The sequence below is a fragment of the Diabrotica virgifera genome, chromosome 6, assembly GCF_917563875.1.
Source record: "Diabrotica virgifera virgifera chromosome 6, PGI_DIABVI_V3a".
In the NCBI taxonomy this organism is placed as follows: Eukaryota; Metazoa; Arthropoda; class Insecta; order Coleoptera; family Chrysomelidae; genus Diabrotica; species Diabrotica virgifera.
Window position 1 is genome coordinate 175963268 of NC_065448.1, and position 17956 is coordinate 175981223.

Here is a 17956-nt window from a genome sequence, read left to right on the forward strand (position 1 = left end):
TAAATTTTAAAACAGCTCAATATACAGGGTGTATCAAATTTATGTGCCCGCGTTATTAAAAAAATTTAATTTAATTTTTATTTTGCTTTTGATTGATAAAATGCAAACACAATAATATATATATATATAATTTATTTACACTCCCACACCGGACATCAATATAACGTAATTACGGTTTAAAATATTATTTTAAACTATTTTTAAGTTAGTTAATTTTTAATTTTTAATTTAGTTAATTTTTAATTAAATTTAGTTAATTTTTAATTTAGTTAAGTTTTAGTTAATTTTTAATTAAAATTATTAATTAATTATTAATTATTAATATATGTACTGGTATATTTGTCAATAAACGATAATACATTAAATAAATAGTATAATATGGAATTAAAATGCGCATGCGTTGTCGTGGACTAAGAGTCACCGACGGGGTCCGTGAATGAACTTAATGACACTGACATTACAAAAATTCGCCAAAATTGTCATATTTCGTCGCTACGGACGCAAGCATAGTTTCGTGTATCCCCATCATAATCACTCACGGAGCGAATAGAAAACATTAAAATACCTTGTTTACATTTTTCCTCTATTCCCAAAATACGTAATCTTCGATTTGACTGAAGATTTGCCCACAAATAACTAAAAGATGGAACTTCGAGTGGTTAAAAGGATTTGTGTAGTTTTACAATACAAAAAAAGTTATATGTAATAATATCAGAGTCAAAAATGTAGGCGTCTACTGTTAAGTACAATCACCTCGGAAAATATCCACCTCACGACAAAAAGTGTTAAAAATAAATTGTAATAATTGTAAATACAATTTACCTGGAATAATTTCAGTTCCTACCATTTTTGTAGAAAAGTTGAAAATGGCGGAAATATTTAACAAAAATAACTGCTATAAAACCAATCAGGTCTTATGCTCGCGCCTTTACCGCATACGAACTAGATTCAATATTGATTTTGGCAAAAAATGACAGGGATCAAAATTGTATAAAATTTAATTCTCTCCATTTTTGTATGTGTACATTTTCATAGTAAATTCATAATAAACGAGATTATGGAGAATAATTATGCTCTGTCACTATTTTCCCCCTTCTCGGAGAATATCGACAAGCACAAAATAATTTGTAATAAAGAAAAATAATAGGAAATCGTATTTTCAACAATTTTAGTCCTTACTAGAGTAAGAGTCTGATATTATTGCATGCAACTTTTTTTATATTCTAAAACTATAAAAATAATTTTAACCACTTAAAGTCCTGTGTTTTTGCTATATGTGGGCAAATTTTCAGCCAAATTGAAGATGATGTATTTTGGGAAAGAAGGAAAATATAAAAAACGGTATTTTCACGTTTTCTACATTAAAATTTGACCAAAAACTTGTTTTTGAATTAAAATAACTTATAGCGCCTTATAATGGCATTTTTGAGTCCCTTCTATTAAAAAATTATTTTTTTTTTCATTGGTACTTTATGATATAATACACTTTGTTTAAATAAATACAAAATCACTGTAAAATCGCTAAAAATGATATTTTCTAAAAAAAAAAGAAGAATATTGTTCGGCATTAAATGTTTCAGCTTGAGCTAATTTTTACATTCAACATAAGGTATACAGCAAGTTTCAGACACATCGGAGATCCAAAAGTTTTTATCCGAGTGATTTGACAAGGAATGTACCTTATACATATCAGACGTGGGGCAATGAAATAAGAATCTGAGAACAATCATAGCAAACTTTTGTTCTGTATGTTAAGATAATGCTTTTTTTGCAGATTGATTCTCCGCCATTTATGAAATGCAACACTTTAAGACTGAAAGTTCGAGCCCATAATATATATAATAAAGGCGAATTCTCATTTATTGCTGTTGATACACCGCCATCCTTACCGAAAAATATTGAAAGCATTGTGAGGAACAGTACCAATACTACAATAACATTGGAAGTTAAAATACGACAAAAAAGCAGAGTAGACAGTTGTAGTATTTATACTTTAAATCCCTATGAAGTAGATGAATTAGAACTCTTTTTTTATAAATTTGCTTCGGAAAATCATTTGAAATTGGTGAACACATCTTTAAATATTAATTCAACCATCAATTTTGTTATTGGAAAAAATGATAGTACCATCAATTCTCCTTTGGATCCAGGAACAAATTATACTATAACAGTAGTTCTAGCAAATACCTGTAATAATATAACTCGAATGGCAAGGGAAAAAATATTTGTACGAACCAAGGGTGATCGAGTTTTACCCGTTGTGAAAATTCCTACTCATGGAAGATCTAGAAAGATTGTGACTCCTGGAAGATCCAGAAATATTGTAATGAATGTTCTATGGGGTGTTCTTGCATTATTACTACTTTGCGATATTGGTCTTTTTTGGTAAGTGCATACAATTGTTTTTAAATATGTTCAATATAATTATTTAAATATTTGTTTATTATTGCTTAAATTTAACTAACTAAATTAGTCGGTTAATAGTAAAGTATTACATTGACATTTCATATAAAAACCACAAAAGCAAAACTGCTTCTACTATTAGGTATGCCGTATGGCGTATTTTGCTTCTTCATTTGCCGTGCTCGATAATCGAGCGTTGGCTATCAAATTGGTCATAATAGTTTTGTTGACGGCAGCTCGAAGAAGGGATGCAGAGGATCTCTTAAACTAAACCATTCTCTCAGGTTTTAAGCCATGACGTTCTTCTTCGACCTGGCCCGCTTCTTTCGTCTAGTTTGCCTTGTTAAATGAACTATATTATATCTCACTGCATGTGGCATAATATGGCCAAAACATTCAAGTTTTCAATTGTTAACTGTTCTGACTACTTCCGTTACTTTTTCCATCCGATGCAAAACAACTTCGTTACGAACTCTGTCCACCATACTTATTCGTAAGATTCCCCGATAGAAGCAGAATTCAAAGGCTTCCAGTTTCTGGAGAAGTGTATCTGTTTAAAGTCCAACCTTCGACACCAAATAAAAGAGTAGAAAACACATAACATCTCACTAATCTAATTGTCAAATTCAAAGTAATATGGGTTCCCCATAAGATTTTTTCATCTTAAACAATGCTGCTCTGGCCTTCTCTATAGGTATTCTAATTTCTTTGCTCATGTCCCAGTTCTCATTTAGATTACAACCAAGTTAGGGACCGTTTAAGTATTACGTAACGCAGCTGAGGGGGGGGGTTAAAAATCTTCAAAAATTGCGTTACGCCAATGTTATGTTAAACTCCCATAAGAGTGCGTTACATGGGGGGGGGGGTAAAAAATCTTCAAAAATCGCGTTACGTAATACTTGAACGCTCCCTTAGGTGATACTGTTAGTTCTCTCCAGTTGTTCACCATAAGCTGTTACCACTTCCGGTTGTATTGGCGTCTTACTTACAACCATCTCCTTTGTCTTTGCGGTGTTTAGCTCGAGTTCATATTCATCACACATTGTGGTAATCCCATTAACCAGATGTTGGAGTTCTAAGTAATTGCTTGCAATTAACACCGTGTCATTCCGTATCTCAAATTATTAATATTGACGTAATTCTTTTTGATACCACATTGAACAATATCCACTGCTTTATTAAAAACAAGCTAAAATAAGAATAGATGTTAAATATTAGTGGGGACAAAATCCAGCCTTTCTTACACCTCTTCGTATTTGAAACTCTTCAGAAGTGTCCCGGCCAATCGTGATTTTGCAAGTTGATGTCAAAGATTTTTTAATAATGCATAGGTTTTATCATCAATTCCCTCCTGCTGAAGGAGGGCAATCATTTCAATATGTTTTACTCGATCAGTATGATAGGGCTTAGAGCTTAGGGATAGATACTCGATCAGGTCTTTAAAGAGAATTCCCTGAAATAGCATAATAAGATAGTCAAAGTTATAGTATAGGTAAGTAAGAAATATAGTAGAACAGTCAGATTTGTAGGTTTTGGTAGTTCTGCTTGATAAAGGGGAGTAGAGTTAAATTGTGTGGAAGTATTGTAAAAAAATGTTTTCAGTGTTTTATTGTTAGATAAAATGAACTTCCATCAAGGAGTGGTCAAATCCATCACTTATAGTCCATTCACTCACGGTAAAATATTGCAAAAGCTCCAAATTTTAAAGAACCACTTGGATTGACATGAAATTTGGATACACATAGCTAGCATGTCAAAGAAAAAAGTGATATTGTGCCAATGTGTGCTTCTGCCCTGGGTGTAAGTTTCACCCCTGCACGGGGGTGAAAAAATATACGTTTAAAATAAGTACTGAAATGGATAAACTGACCAATTCTAAATAACTTTTATTGTATATCGTTTTTTCACTTCTTCATACTATTTGAGTAATTTTCCAATCAATATGTTCACTACAATTATGATCACCCCCTGATTAGCATCCCAAATAAAATTTCACAAGTTGCTGTTATTTATATAATCTGTAAGATTCATCGGTGCAAAGTGCTTATTTTTGTAAGGTCTGTAGTTGAAACGGCTTGAAAAAGTCACAAATCACGAGTGTAAGCAAATTTTGAACAGCCATATCTTAACCAATTTTTGTCTTATAAAAAAATAATTTTCAGAAAAGTATAGCTACATTTTTTTTACTCTTTGAGATTTTTGGTATCACTAATAATTTTTAAGTTATTCTGACAAAAAAGGCATTATTTTCAAAAATAAAAATTAGAAAAGTTCTATTTTCAAAACAAAATTTTCAAAAATAAGCACTTTGAAGTGATGAAACTTACAGATCATAATATGATTAATTATTTATATGGGAAATAAGCCAGAATTAAAATGAAAAAATAATTTTATTAACGTTTCGACGCCCAAATCGGGTGCCGTTGTCAAAATACAGAATATTTTGTATTTTGACAACGGCACCCGATTTGGGCGTCGAAACGTTAATAAAATTATTTTTTCATTTTAATTGTGGCTTATTTCCCATATAAATAATTAATCATAAAAATGCCACAAGGAAATAGCTTCAGAACAACATAATATGATCTTATAAATAATACATAAGTAAAGCAACTTGTGACGCGGTAACGAATTTCATTTGAGATACAAGTCGAAGTGTTTTTCTCTATTCTTCTTTTACAAAAAAGGGACCGATTCTATTCTGAGCATAACTTACTTACTTTTGATGCTCGAAACTTTTTAGGAAAACAAAACTTAATATTTTGTATGAAGTAAGTTTGATCAGTTGTAATGAGTTTTCGACAAAAAATGCTTAATTTTTTTAGTTATTTCACGTTGAAATATTCGGTTTGGAATTTGATGAATATGAATTTATTTTTCATTAGCTACAATTCTGCTTCTACTGGGTTCAGAGACTTTTTTTAGTTTTTTTAAGCTATATTTTTGCTAACAATGTTTTTTCGAAAACATACTTTTTGAGTTATTTGCGAAAAACCGTATAAAAACGTGGTTTTTTGTTGAAAAATGAACATATTCACTCACAAATAACTCGAAAAGTATTGACTTGTTGAAAACACGCTATAGAACAAAAGGTGCTTAGAATTTATCAGTTTATCCATTTCCGGACTTAGACGTATGTTTTTTCATCCCCAAGAAGGGCTGAAACTCACCCCCAGGGTAAAAGCATATAGGTAACGGCACAATATCACTTTTTTTTCTGTGACATGTTAGTATGTCAAATTCCATGTCAATCCAAGCGGTTCTTTAAAATTTGAAGCAAAAACTGTGAGTAACTGGACTATTATTTCTACAAAAACCTAAGGTTTTGAAATGAATTGAATAAAGTAAATTTAAATTTTTCAGTTATCTCGTGAAGAAATATCCTAATTGTCGAAATATATGGAGACGGCGACGTAAGTATAAATTTTATGAAATATAATTCAATGTTTTTATTGTTTCCTGATATACAGTTGGGTCTTGATATACAGTGCGTCATTAATACCTGGCACGATAAAATATATTTATACTTTTTATCTAGCATTATTGTCTTCCACTCATGAAACTAAAGACACACCAGCTAAAGTCCTTTGTATGCTTCTTTTCGTGAGCATCTTTTAGTGCGTTACAAATGATAGAAAAAAAGGTAAGTCCGTGATAATACACATTTATGACATTTATTCTAACATGACATTTTAGTTAAATCTGACAGTTGTCACATTTTATTTGCAATTTGGCATAAAAACAAAACAATTGTGTTTATTGCATTTATAAAATGGTATTTTCTTTGATTTGTAGTCTTATACATTGTACAGATTATATTCGTAGATATATTATATAAAAATTCGTAAATAATTTTTTCTTCTATTATAGCGCCATCTATCGACAACTAGAATAACTAAATGTTATAAATGTCTGTAATCACAGACGTGCCTTTTTTCTGTCACATACACTTTAATGCGTTAGAAAGAAATCGAAAAACTGTGACGCGCTGAAAAATGCTCATGAAAAGGACTCTACCGCCTGTTATTAAGTAAAGACACATGTTATTTTTCTTAACGCTCTAGACTCAGTACATCGAAAAGAGATAGGCACAAAAACACGCTTGGATACGTTTTCAGATTTTAAGTACAATTTGTCACGTTTCTGGTTTGTTTACTTGTCACTGTCAGTTTGTTGGATTTTTGCTGTTTTGAGTCCTATTTTTGCATTTAGAATTTATTTATATTACACAAACAGTTGTTTTCACAACTAATTTTATATTAGAGTTTGAAATTTTATGGTAAGTGTATTTTATTTTGCCATTAATTTATATACACAGTTAACTTCATTCACAGTTAAGGAAGCCGAGTTGAGCTCGACAACATAATAATGAATGTAAAACGTACCTAACATTCGTAGTAATTTATGGGCACACTGTATATTGAAAATAACTATTTATAGTCTAAATTACTCATTCTCAAACAAAAGTGTGAGTCGCAAAGGTCGGCTCAGCTCGAAAAGAATTTGATACAGCTCGAAGGTCGGCTCGTAAGAAACAAACCGGCTTGAGCTCGAAGGTCGGCTCGTCAAATGAGTCGAGCTAAGCTCGAGCTTGTGGCCATCCCTAGCAAGGGCCATATATCATTCGATGGATTTTACGGTCTCACACCAGCAATTTATTTACTAATCTTTTTGTTATCGTCGATGTTTCGCTTCCATATGCAACTGCTGCTCGTATTATGGTCTTATATACCTGGATTTTTTGCACCTCGTGAGAAAAGTTTTGACTTCATTGGATGTTTCATTTCAACTTCTTGATTTATGTTGTTGTCATAGGGCTTTTCATTCACAGTCATTTGTTTCGAGCTTCTGTCATATTTCGTATAATCCGTGTATATTAATATTATACACAGATTATACAGGGTGTTTCATTGGGAAACGGAAATACTTTAATTGTGAATAGAGGTCACCGAGGCGGTTCTACATTTTTTGCCTACCGACTTTTATAACCGAGTTACAGGGTGTTTTATCGATTTTGCCAATTTCTTTCCTAAACCATAACTTTAGAACCACCCTGTATATTTTTTTGATATTTGGTCCACATGTGTCTCATCCAAAACAAAAATGTTTTAAGAACTCTGACATTAAAAAAAAGGTATTATTAACTTTTAATTATAAATTATTAAAGCTATTGAATAAATACTTATTTTAAAATTAATCAATACTTATTTACCACATTGGAACGACCCAATTATTAATCACAAGAAAAATCCAGGTCCGGATTAACAAAACAATATAAAGTAATTGTAACCTTGAAACAACACCCTGTATATTGAAATTTTCAAAATTTGTTTGCACATTTTAAAAGACCACAAAAATCTAAGTTTATGGGTTTGCTTTAATTTTTCGTGAAGGAAATTTAATGACTTTAATTTTGAAATTAAATATATTGATAATTTTAAGAACACTGAAATTAAAAAGCAGATTTTTAAAGCACTTTTACCAATAAATTATTAAAGTTATTAAATAAATACCCATTTTAAAAATAATCAATACTTATTTACGACATTCGAATGACCCACTTACAAATTACAACAAAAATCCATGTCCGGATTAACAAAACAATATAAAGTAATTGTAACCTTGAAACAACACCCTGTATATTGAAATTTTCAAAATCCGTTTGCACATAGGTATTAAAAGAGCACAAAAAACTAAGTTTATTCGTTAGCTTCAATTTTTTGGCCAGACAATTTAATGAATTTAATTTTGAAATTATGTCGAAATTTTTAAGAACTCTGGGAACTCATAATAAAAATTTCGATATCATTTCAAAAGTAATGTCATTAAATTGTCTGCACAAAAAATTAAAGCGGGGCATTAAACTTAGTTTTTCGTGCTCTCATCAGGTGTGCTAACGTATTTTAAAAATTTCAATATACAGTTAAGTAATGTGTTTTTTCAAGATCAGAATTACATTGTATTTTGTTGTTAATAGGGACCTGGATTTTTCTTGTGATTAGTAAGTAAGTCCTTCTAATGCTGTAAACAATAACTGATTATTTTTAAAATTAGTATTTATTCATTAACTTGAATGATTTATTAATAAAAGTGCTTTAACAACCTGCTTATTAATTTCAGGGTTCTTAAAAATTTGAATATATTTAATTTCAAAATTAAAGTTAATAAATTTTTGCACAAAAAATCAAAGTGAATCTATGAACTCGGATTTTTGTGGTCTTTTCAATTGTGCAAACAATTTTTGAAAATGTCAATACACAGGGTGTTGTTTCAAGGTCACAATTACTTTATGTTTTTTTGTTAATCCGGACCTGGATTTTTCTTGTGATTAATAATTGGGTCTTTCCAATGTGGTAAATAAATATTGATTCATTTTAAAATGAGTATTCAATAAATTTAATAATTTATAACTAAAAGTTAATAATACCTGCTTTTTAATGCGGAGTTCTTAAAAAAAATTCAATATAATTTCAAAATTAAAGTCAAAAAATTGTCTGGCCGAAAAATCGAAGCGAACTATTAGACTTAGTTTTTTGTGCTCTTTTCAATTATGCAAACAGATTTTCAAAATTTCAATATACAGGGTGTTGTTTTAAAGTCAAAATTATTTTATAATTTTTTGTTAATACGGACCTGGATTTTTCTTATGATTAGTAAGTCGATCGTTTGGGTTTTTAATGAGAGATATGTGTACCAAATATTAACAAAATATACAGGGTGTTTCTAAAGTTATGGCTTAGGAAAGAAATGAGCAAAATAGATAAAACACCCTGTAACTCGGATATAAAAGTCGGTAGGGCAAAAAATTTAGTATATCTAGAACCGCCTTGGTGACCTCTATTCACCATTAAAGTATTTCCGTTTCCCAATGAAACACCCTGTATAACATATGACAGAAGACAATCGATGGAAAGCCCTATTGGTGATTGTTGCTCTTAGATATTTATGTAAATTCTTTAACCACCTCGAAGTTACATACATATTTATGTGGTATGTAACATAGGTTGCATATGTAGTATCGTGAAAACCAGTTAAAGATGTCCGAATTGGGATTAAGCCATGTACAGTGGACCTCACATAGATACTTTTAAATTTAATTACTTGTCTTTTAAATTAATTTCCTTTAATATTGCTCCAATTTTATGTTCGATAAAAATGTTGAATGTTGTTTCCATTTGTGTTCTAAACATATAAAATTAAACGAATTTTTTACTTTAAACCACGACTGATTTTATTATCAATTATTTTTATGCAGAATCTAATGAATATTTGGATGTTTTTGCCGATATTTCACCAATTACTACTTCAAATGATGACGTCAGCAGACCAGGTACATCAGGGCAGGCAAGCAGACCAGGGCAGGCAAGCACATCAGATCAGGCAAGCACATCAGGCCAGGCTAGCACATCAGGCCAGGCTAGCACATCAGGCCAGGCAAGCACATCAGGTCACGCAAGTACATCAGGTCAGGCAAGCACATCAGGTCAGGCAAGTACATCAGGACACGCAAGTACATCAAGGCACGGCAATTCATCACGACCCAGAAATGTAGAAGCTATCGAGTTAAAGACATTTGATAATAAATCCGGTACTAGTCAATGTTTCCAGAGGAAGCGGGATGTAAGTACACAATGACAGAATAAAATAGTGATATAAATTGTATTATAAATATTTCCAACTTACTACGTTTTCCAGATACATATTAGTATATCGGGAGTCAATATAGAACAAAAACATGCATTGTTTCAGAAAAATTCAAACAAGCTTATATTTTTCCAAAACTCTTTTTTTTTAGTTTATATACATGTTAAGGCAAGGTAAAAAGTTCTACTCTAGACCAGTAAGGATCTGTTTTTAGGTGGATGTGAGAGGTGGCATTCAGATTTTTGCGGATAAAGTTAGGTGATAACTTCGTTAATAATAATTGATTTATGCTCCTTCTCAAATATGACCGGAACATTAATAAGAAAAAAATAAAATATTTAAAAATTTCAAAAAATTTCGTTTTTTTTTCTACTTTTTTTGCTTATAACTTAAAAATTATTAATTTTAGAACAAAGTCGTATAGGAATAAAACAAAGATAATTAAATTTTCTATCAGATGCGATTTGTTAAAAATGTCTTAATTTATCACCCTTGCTTCAAAATATCAATAAATATAAAATAAGGGGGCAAAACAAGCCTGTCCTTATTCAATGATTTTCCATCAGTTAGGTTACACTTGGAACCTTCCTAATTCGCTTAGAAAATTTTTGTAATGTGTTAAAACCGTACACCAAATTTCATTAAAATTGACGTACTAGATTTTGCATAATAATTTTGCAATCTAAACTTTTTTTAAAAAATTAAATTTTTTTAAAATCTTGCCCAACAAAAACTAGAACATACAAAGATTTGTCAATTTTTTTACATATTTATAAAGAAGTACTCCTTCTATTTAATGCACTTTACAGAATTGAAATAGGATTATTTAAGCAGCCTCAGCAATGTTTTAAAGTTATAAACAATTTTTTGGCTTATAAACAAATTAGTACTGTGGCCAGGAGGGGGTGCTACGGGCTCCTTTATATAGATGGACTTACCCAAGTTTTTTTTATGTATTTTGACCCGTAGAACACGAATTTTTTGGGTAACAGTTGATCCGGATGTCGATAAGATTGTTATAAACAAAGAATTGAAGGAATTACATAACATCGATTTTTCGCAAAATAAAATATTTTTTTGCATTTCTTGGGTAATTCTAAGCAAAAAATGTTCTTACAAGTTTTTTCGTAGGATGCATAGTTTTCGATATAAACGCGGTGGAACTTTCAAAAAATCGAGAAACTGCAATTTTTTTTTTGAACGCGAATAACGTTTGATTAAAAAATAAAATAGCAATTCTGCTGACAGCATTTGAAAGTTTAAGTCAAATTTTACCGGTTTTAATTATTTGCATTGCTAAAAATTTATTTTTTTATTATTAAGCAAAGCTACTTGTTTATAAGCCAAAAAATTGTTTATAAATTTATAACATTGCTGAGGCCCCTTAAATAATTAGATTTTAATTCTGTAAAGTGTATTAGATAGGTAGAGCACCTCTTTATATGTAAAAAAAGCCAACTTCTAAATGGTCTACTTTTTGTTCAGAGAGATTTTAAAAAATTTGAACTTTTTTAAAAACATTTAGATTGCAAATTTATTATGCAAAATTTATTATGCCGATTTTAATGAAATTTGGTACACGATTTAAGTATGTTACAAAGAATTTCCTAAGCGAATTACTAAGGTTCTAAGTGCCACCTTAGTTCTAAGTTCTAAGTGGTTAAAAAATATTGAATAACAACAGACTTATTTTGCCCCTTTATTTTGTATTTATTGCTATATTGCAGAAAAGGTAAAACCTTAAGACATTTTTTACCAGTCGTATATCATACAAAATTCAATTATCTTTATTTAATTTCTGTACGACTTTGTTCTAAAATGAATCGTTTTAAAGTTATAAGCAAAGAATGCAGAAAAAAATCGATGTATTTCGAAATTTTTAAATATTTTAATTTTTTTATTGTTCCGGGCATATTTGAGAAGGAGCATAAGTCAATTATTATTACTGAAGGTGTCACTTAACTTGATCTGCAAAAATCCGAATGCCACATCTCACATCCAAAAATAGACGTTTTTTCGCAGATCCTTACTGGTCTACTCACAGATTTTTGTATAAATAATTTTAGAAATATCGTCGAATTCATCATTTTACTGCGATCAAATATGTTTCTATTTTGTTTTTGATTATGCTGAATCCGAATATGGCATCGCAATTTGAAAATTCTTATACAGTATGTCTGTGTATACAGTATGACCGAATAACAAATTAATTTTACGAAATAAAAGGCCGATATCGAGCACTGAATTAATTTAATCTTGCCCAAGTATACTTTCACTCCTAGAGCATCTTCAGGGGCATTTCGTCAAGAAAAAGAAGGTATACTCGAATGTCGTTTATTGTCTGATTGGTGGCGACTTAATTAATATATATCTCACAAATGCTTAACGTAGGTACACTACACGAAGGACAAACAGATAAATTTGAATGCACAGTAAACATTTATTGTAGATGGACAATTCGACGTAGATCTCAGGATCGAATTGTTTAGTAATGCCCCTTTGTCCGCTTCTTCTCGATCGACGATGGTAAATAAATGTGTGAGTGTGGAGTAAAAATATGGTTTTATTGACAGCTACGTAATTACACTATAGATGGTGTTCAGGTAACTTTCTATGATAGACTGCAACCCAAAATAGTCCCCTTGGTAAATTTATAATCTCGTCAAAATATGCAATTCATCAATAAGTTGCATGACAACCGAACCACGGACCTTGCGTTTTGAAAGGTTGCAACTACAGTTTAAAGGAAGCTATTGCAAAACTTAAAGTTCAATTGGAAAATACATTATTTGGCAATTTACTAAGTTTGCAGGTTGAATGGACTCTAATTATTAAAAATATTACTTGATGTTTCCCAATGTTTCAATTATACATGGTGAAACTATAAAAGTTTAGGAAGTTAAGAAAAAATGTGAGATTACAAATTAAGGGATTACTTTGAGATTGAACAGTAGAAGTACCAAAATTACCGACACTCAAATCTATCTCTTTGTCCTTCGTGTAGTGTACGTTAAGTATTTGTTAGATATATGTTCATTTAAGTTGTCACCAATCAGACAATACATGACATTCGAGGATACCTTCCTTTTCTTGACGAAATGCCCTTGAAGATGCTCTAGGACCGAAAATATACTTGGGCAAGATTAAATAAAATTCAGTGCCGATGTCTGCCTTATACAGGGTGTTTCATTGGGAAACGGAAATACTTTAATGGTAAATAGAGGTCACCAAGGTGGTTCTAGGTATACTAAATTTTTTGCCCTATCGACTTTTATATTCGAGTTTTATCGATTTTGCTCATTTCTTTCCGAAGCCATAACTTTAGAACCACCCTGTATATTTTTTTAATATTTGGTACACATATCTCTCATTCCAAATTCAAACGACCGACATACCAATCACAAGAAAAATCCAGGTCCGTATTAACAAAAAATTATGAAATATTTGTGACCTTAAAACAACACCCTGTATATTGAAATTTTGAAAATCTGTTTACATATTTGAAAAGTCCACAAAAAACTAAGTCTAATAGTTTGCTACGATTTTTCGGCCAGACAATTTTTTGACTTTCATTTTGAAATTGTATTGAATTTTTTTAAGAACTTCACATTAAAAAGCAAGTATTATTAACTTTTAATTATAAATTATTAAATTTATTAAAGAAATATTCATTTTAAAATGAATCAATATTTATTTACCACATTAAAAAGACCCAATTATTAATCACAAGAAAAATCCAGGTCCGGATTAACAAAAAAGCATAAAGTAATTGTGACCTTGAAACAACACCATGTATATTACCATTTTCAAAAATTGTTTGCACATTTGAAAAGACCACAAAAATCCGATTTTATAGATTCACTTTAATTTTTTGTGCAAAAATTTATTAACTTTAATTTTGAAATTAAATATATTCAAATTTTTAAGAACCCTGAAATTAATAAGCAGGTTTTTAAAGCACTTTTATTAATAAATCATTCAAGTTAATGAATAAATACTAATATTAAAAATAATCAGTTATTATTTACAGCCTTAGAAGAACTTACTTACTAATCACAAGAAAAATCCAGGTCCGCATTAACAACAAAATACTTAAAGTAATTCTGACCTTGAAAAAACACGCTGTATATTGAAATTTTTAAAATACGTTTGCACACCTGAAGAGAACACGAAAAACTAAGTTTAATGTCCGCTTTAATTTTTTGTGCAGACAAATTTAATGACATTACTTTTGAAATTATACCGAAATTGTTATTATGAATTCCCAGAGTTCTTAAAAATTTCGACATAATTGCAAAATTAAATTCATTAAATTGTCTGACCAAAAAATGTAAGCTAATGATTAAACTTAGTTTTTTGTGTTCTTTTCATAACTATGTGGAAACGGATTTTAAAAATTTCAATATACAGGGTGTTGTTTCAAGGTTACAATTACTTTATATTGTTTTGTTAATCCGGACCTGGATTTTTGTTGTGATTTGTAAGTGGGTCATTCGAATGTCGTAAATAAGTATTGATTATTTTTAAAATGGATATTTATTTAATAACTTTAATAATTTATTGCTAAAAGTGCTTTAAAATTCTGCTTTTTAATTTCAGTGTTCTTAAAATTATCAATATATGTATTTAATTTTAAAATTAAAGTCATTAAATTTCCTTCACGAAAAATTAAAGCAAACCGATAAAATATTTTTGTGGTCTTTTCAAATGTGCAAACAAATTTTGAAAACTTCAATATACAGGGTGTTGTTTCAAGATCACAATTACTTTATTTTTTTTTTTTGTTAACCCGAACCTGGCTTTTTCTTGTGATTAATAATTGGGTCGTTCCAATGTAGTCAATAAGTATTGATTTATTTTAAAATAAGTATTTATTCAATAGCTTTAATAATTTATAATTAAAAGTTAATTATACCTTCTTTTTAATGTCAGAGTTCTTAAAAAATTCAATATAATTTTAAAATTAAAGTCATAAAATTGTCTGGCCGAAAAATTGAACCAAACGATTAGACTTAATTTTTTGTGCTCTTTTCAAATATGCAAACAGATTTTCAGAATTTCAATATACATGGTGTTGTTTTAAGGTCACAATTACTTTATAATTTTTTGTTAATCCGGACCTGGATTTTTCTTATGATTAGTATGTCGGTCGTTTGGGTTTTGAATGAGACACATGTGTACCAAATATCAAAAAAATATACAGGGTGATTCTAAAGTTATGGCTTAGGAAAGAAATTGGCAAAATCGATAAAACACCCTGTAACTCGGTTATAAAAGTCGGTATGGCAAAAAATGTAGTGTACCTAGAACCGCCTCGATGACCTCTATTCACAATTAAAGTATTTCCGTTTCCCAATCAAACACCCTGTATTTCGTAAAACTCATATACTCGGGCATTCAACCACTATTTTACCCAATAACAAATGTTAACTAACAAATGTTACTAAGAAAGGTGAGAACGGAAAAGAAAATGATGAATACGATTAAAATAAGAAAATTACAATATCTCTGTCACGTTATGAGAGGGGATAAATATTTGTTGCTACAAACTTTAATGCAGGAAAAATACAGGGAAAACGAATTATTGGAAGAAGACGCATCTCCTGGCTCAACAATCTGAGAAATATAAGTATAATTGCAGTTCCGTCGACTTATTCAGAGCTGCAATCTCAAAAGTGAAAATAGCTGTGATGATTACCAACCTTCTTAGAGGAGAAGGTACCTAAACAAGAACGAAGTTAGGTTTACAGAATATGTGATTTAATTTATGATCCACCTGTACCCTGTATACAGTGTATAATAATGAACTGCAGGGTGTTTGAACCGGTACCCCGTCAAAATAGCCCCGTCAAAAAAGCTCCGACAAAATAGCCCCGACATAATATCCCGCACACAAAATAGTTCCGACAAAATAGCCTGTAGACAAAATAGCCGCGGAATAATAGCCCGCTGACAAAATAGCCCCGACAAAAAAGCTCCCTTCAGAATTCATCATGAAATCATTCCTTAAAAATACATTTTTTCGGAAATGGTAATTATCCTCAATTAAGATGTTTATCTTAACCACACTAAATAAAAATGGTCTTTTCAGAGAACTCGAGTCCTGTCTTCCCTGCCTCTTGGAAGTTTGAACATTTAAGTTAAGCGAAAATCAATGTTTATTTATGATATAAACATTTTTTTTTCTGTTTTCGGGCAACAGTAAAATGCATTTTAAATTAAATAAATTAAATACATTCTTCCTTTTTGTCAAATAATTTAAATTAAAAGAAAGTTTTTGGACACCTTGTATGAATATTTATGTAATTAAAAAATGAATAACCATTTATATGTAATTGTTTGTTTGTAATTGTACCAATTATGTAATTGTTTATAAGAGGCTGTTTTAGCCGGGGCTATTTTAGCCGGGGCTGTTTTGACCGGGGCTATTTTGTGTGCGATCTATTTTGTCGGGGCTATTTTGTTTGTGGGCTATTTTGTCGAGGTTATTTTGTGTTCGGGCTATTTTGACGGGGCTTTTTTAACGGGGCTGTTTTGACCGGGCTATTTTGACGGGTCACGGTTTGAACCGCTTAAAATAGTTTAGTCTAACCTGCTTATTAGAATACCGGTTATAGGAATATCCCGGTTTAAGGAATATAAATTTGAGGTCCCGAAACGTTTATACTCGCAAGCAATGATCGGTTATTAGAATATCCCCATTATAGGAATACTTTCGGGTTCGGTTGTATCTTATTTATGACTCACTATGTATTTCTTGTTTTAGATTTCGGCGCATTCACCGCAGTTACCACGCCAACGACCACTTCCAGATCCACGAAGACAATAATTTGCCATAAGTCAAGATTCCATTTCAACAGCAACAATAATTCCAAAGCAAACTCAAATATCGGATAATTTTAATGAAAATTGTGTATTTATTCTTAATTTGCAAAATAGTATTATCATTATTGTTTACACAGTACCTAATAGTTGATCAACGCAATGAATAAATTTGTTTGATTCTAATTGAGACAGTCACCAGATGTCACCACTATTTCTGTCAGGGTTGCAACGTCATGCGTAACTACGATAACTAATTCCAAAATGCATAGACACCAAGTTGGATACGATCCTATTCATAACACACCAACTCGCATACATACTAAGGGCCGGTTGTTCGAACGCTAATCAACAATGATCACTATCAAATATTTAATTACTGTCAAAACTGTCAATGTCAACTTTGGTTGGTGTAGAATTATTGAGACAATCTTTATTTAGCACTTTATTACAATTATATTTCCAAGCGACAATCCATATTATTAACCTAACTTCTACTACCTTCTTGACATCCTGTCGTTCTCCCCGAAGAGGTTCTGTCTCAAGTACCGACTACGTTTCTGAAGGAAACGTATAAGTGGTTGCATACTGAGCTGACTCTACATTCTCCTCTTTTTAAATGAGGTAAGCCACAGAGCTCTCTATGAGAATTCCAGGACCCCAGCAAATATAGAATGAATACATAACATAACATAATATACATAACTTAACAACTATAGTCGGACAAGTAAATTGGCTTTTTAATGTTCCTTTTAGGCCTCAATAACAGATCAGGTTCCTGTACAGGTAAGTGTTCACTTTGGACATCACTTTTATTTGGTGAAGCATCGACTCCACAACTCTGACTCCCATGTATAGTCTCTAAAGTATCAGAGGAATTATTTATATTCTCATTCTCCTTTTCTTTGTGGGAGAAGCCTGGAGTTGCTAAGTCGCTGCCGTCAACAAATTTCTTAGGAACTAACTGGTTACTGGTATCAGGAGTATAGTAAGGTGCCTGGACCAAATGCCATCTGTTACGTCTGAATTGACCACTATTAGTTTGAACAACATAAGAGCGTGGTTCTTCACAAATTTCAATTACCTT

At 30.9% G+C, this 17956-nt stretch overlaps 1 protein-coding gene across 1 annotated transcript in view; it reads left to right on the forward strand.

Moving 5' to 3' along the window:
* Window positions 1-16959, forward strand: part of LOC126886442 (uncharacterized) — a 175461-nt gene extending 158502 nt beyond the window's left edge. Inside the window, exons 5-8 of the mRNA XM_050653380.1 lie at window positions 1775-2385; window positions 5767-5816; window positions 9659-10023; window positions 16814-16959. Of these exons, the coding sequence (XP_050509337.1) occupies window positions 1775-2385; window positions 5767-5816; window positions 9659-10023; window positions 16814-16876 (1089 nt within the window). The 3' untranslated portion in view covers window positions 16877-16959. The remainder of the gene's footprint in view (window positions 1-1774; window positions 2386-5766; window positions 5817-9658; window positions 10024-16813) is intronic.
* The last annotated feature ends 997 nt before the right edge of the window (window positions 16960-17956 follow it).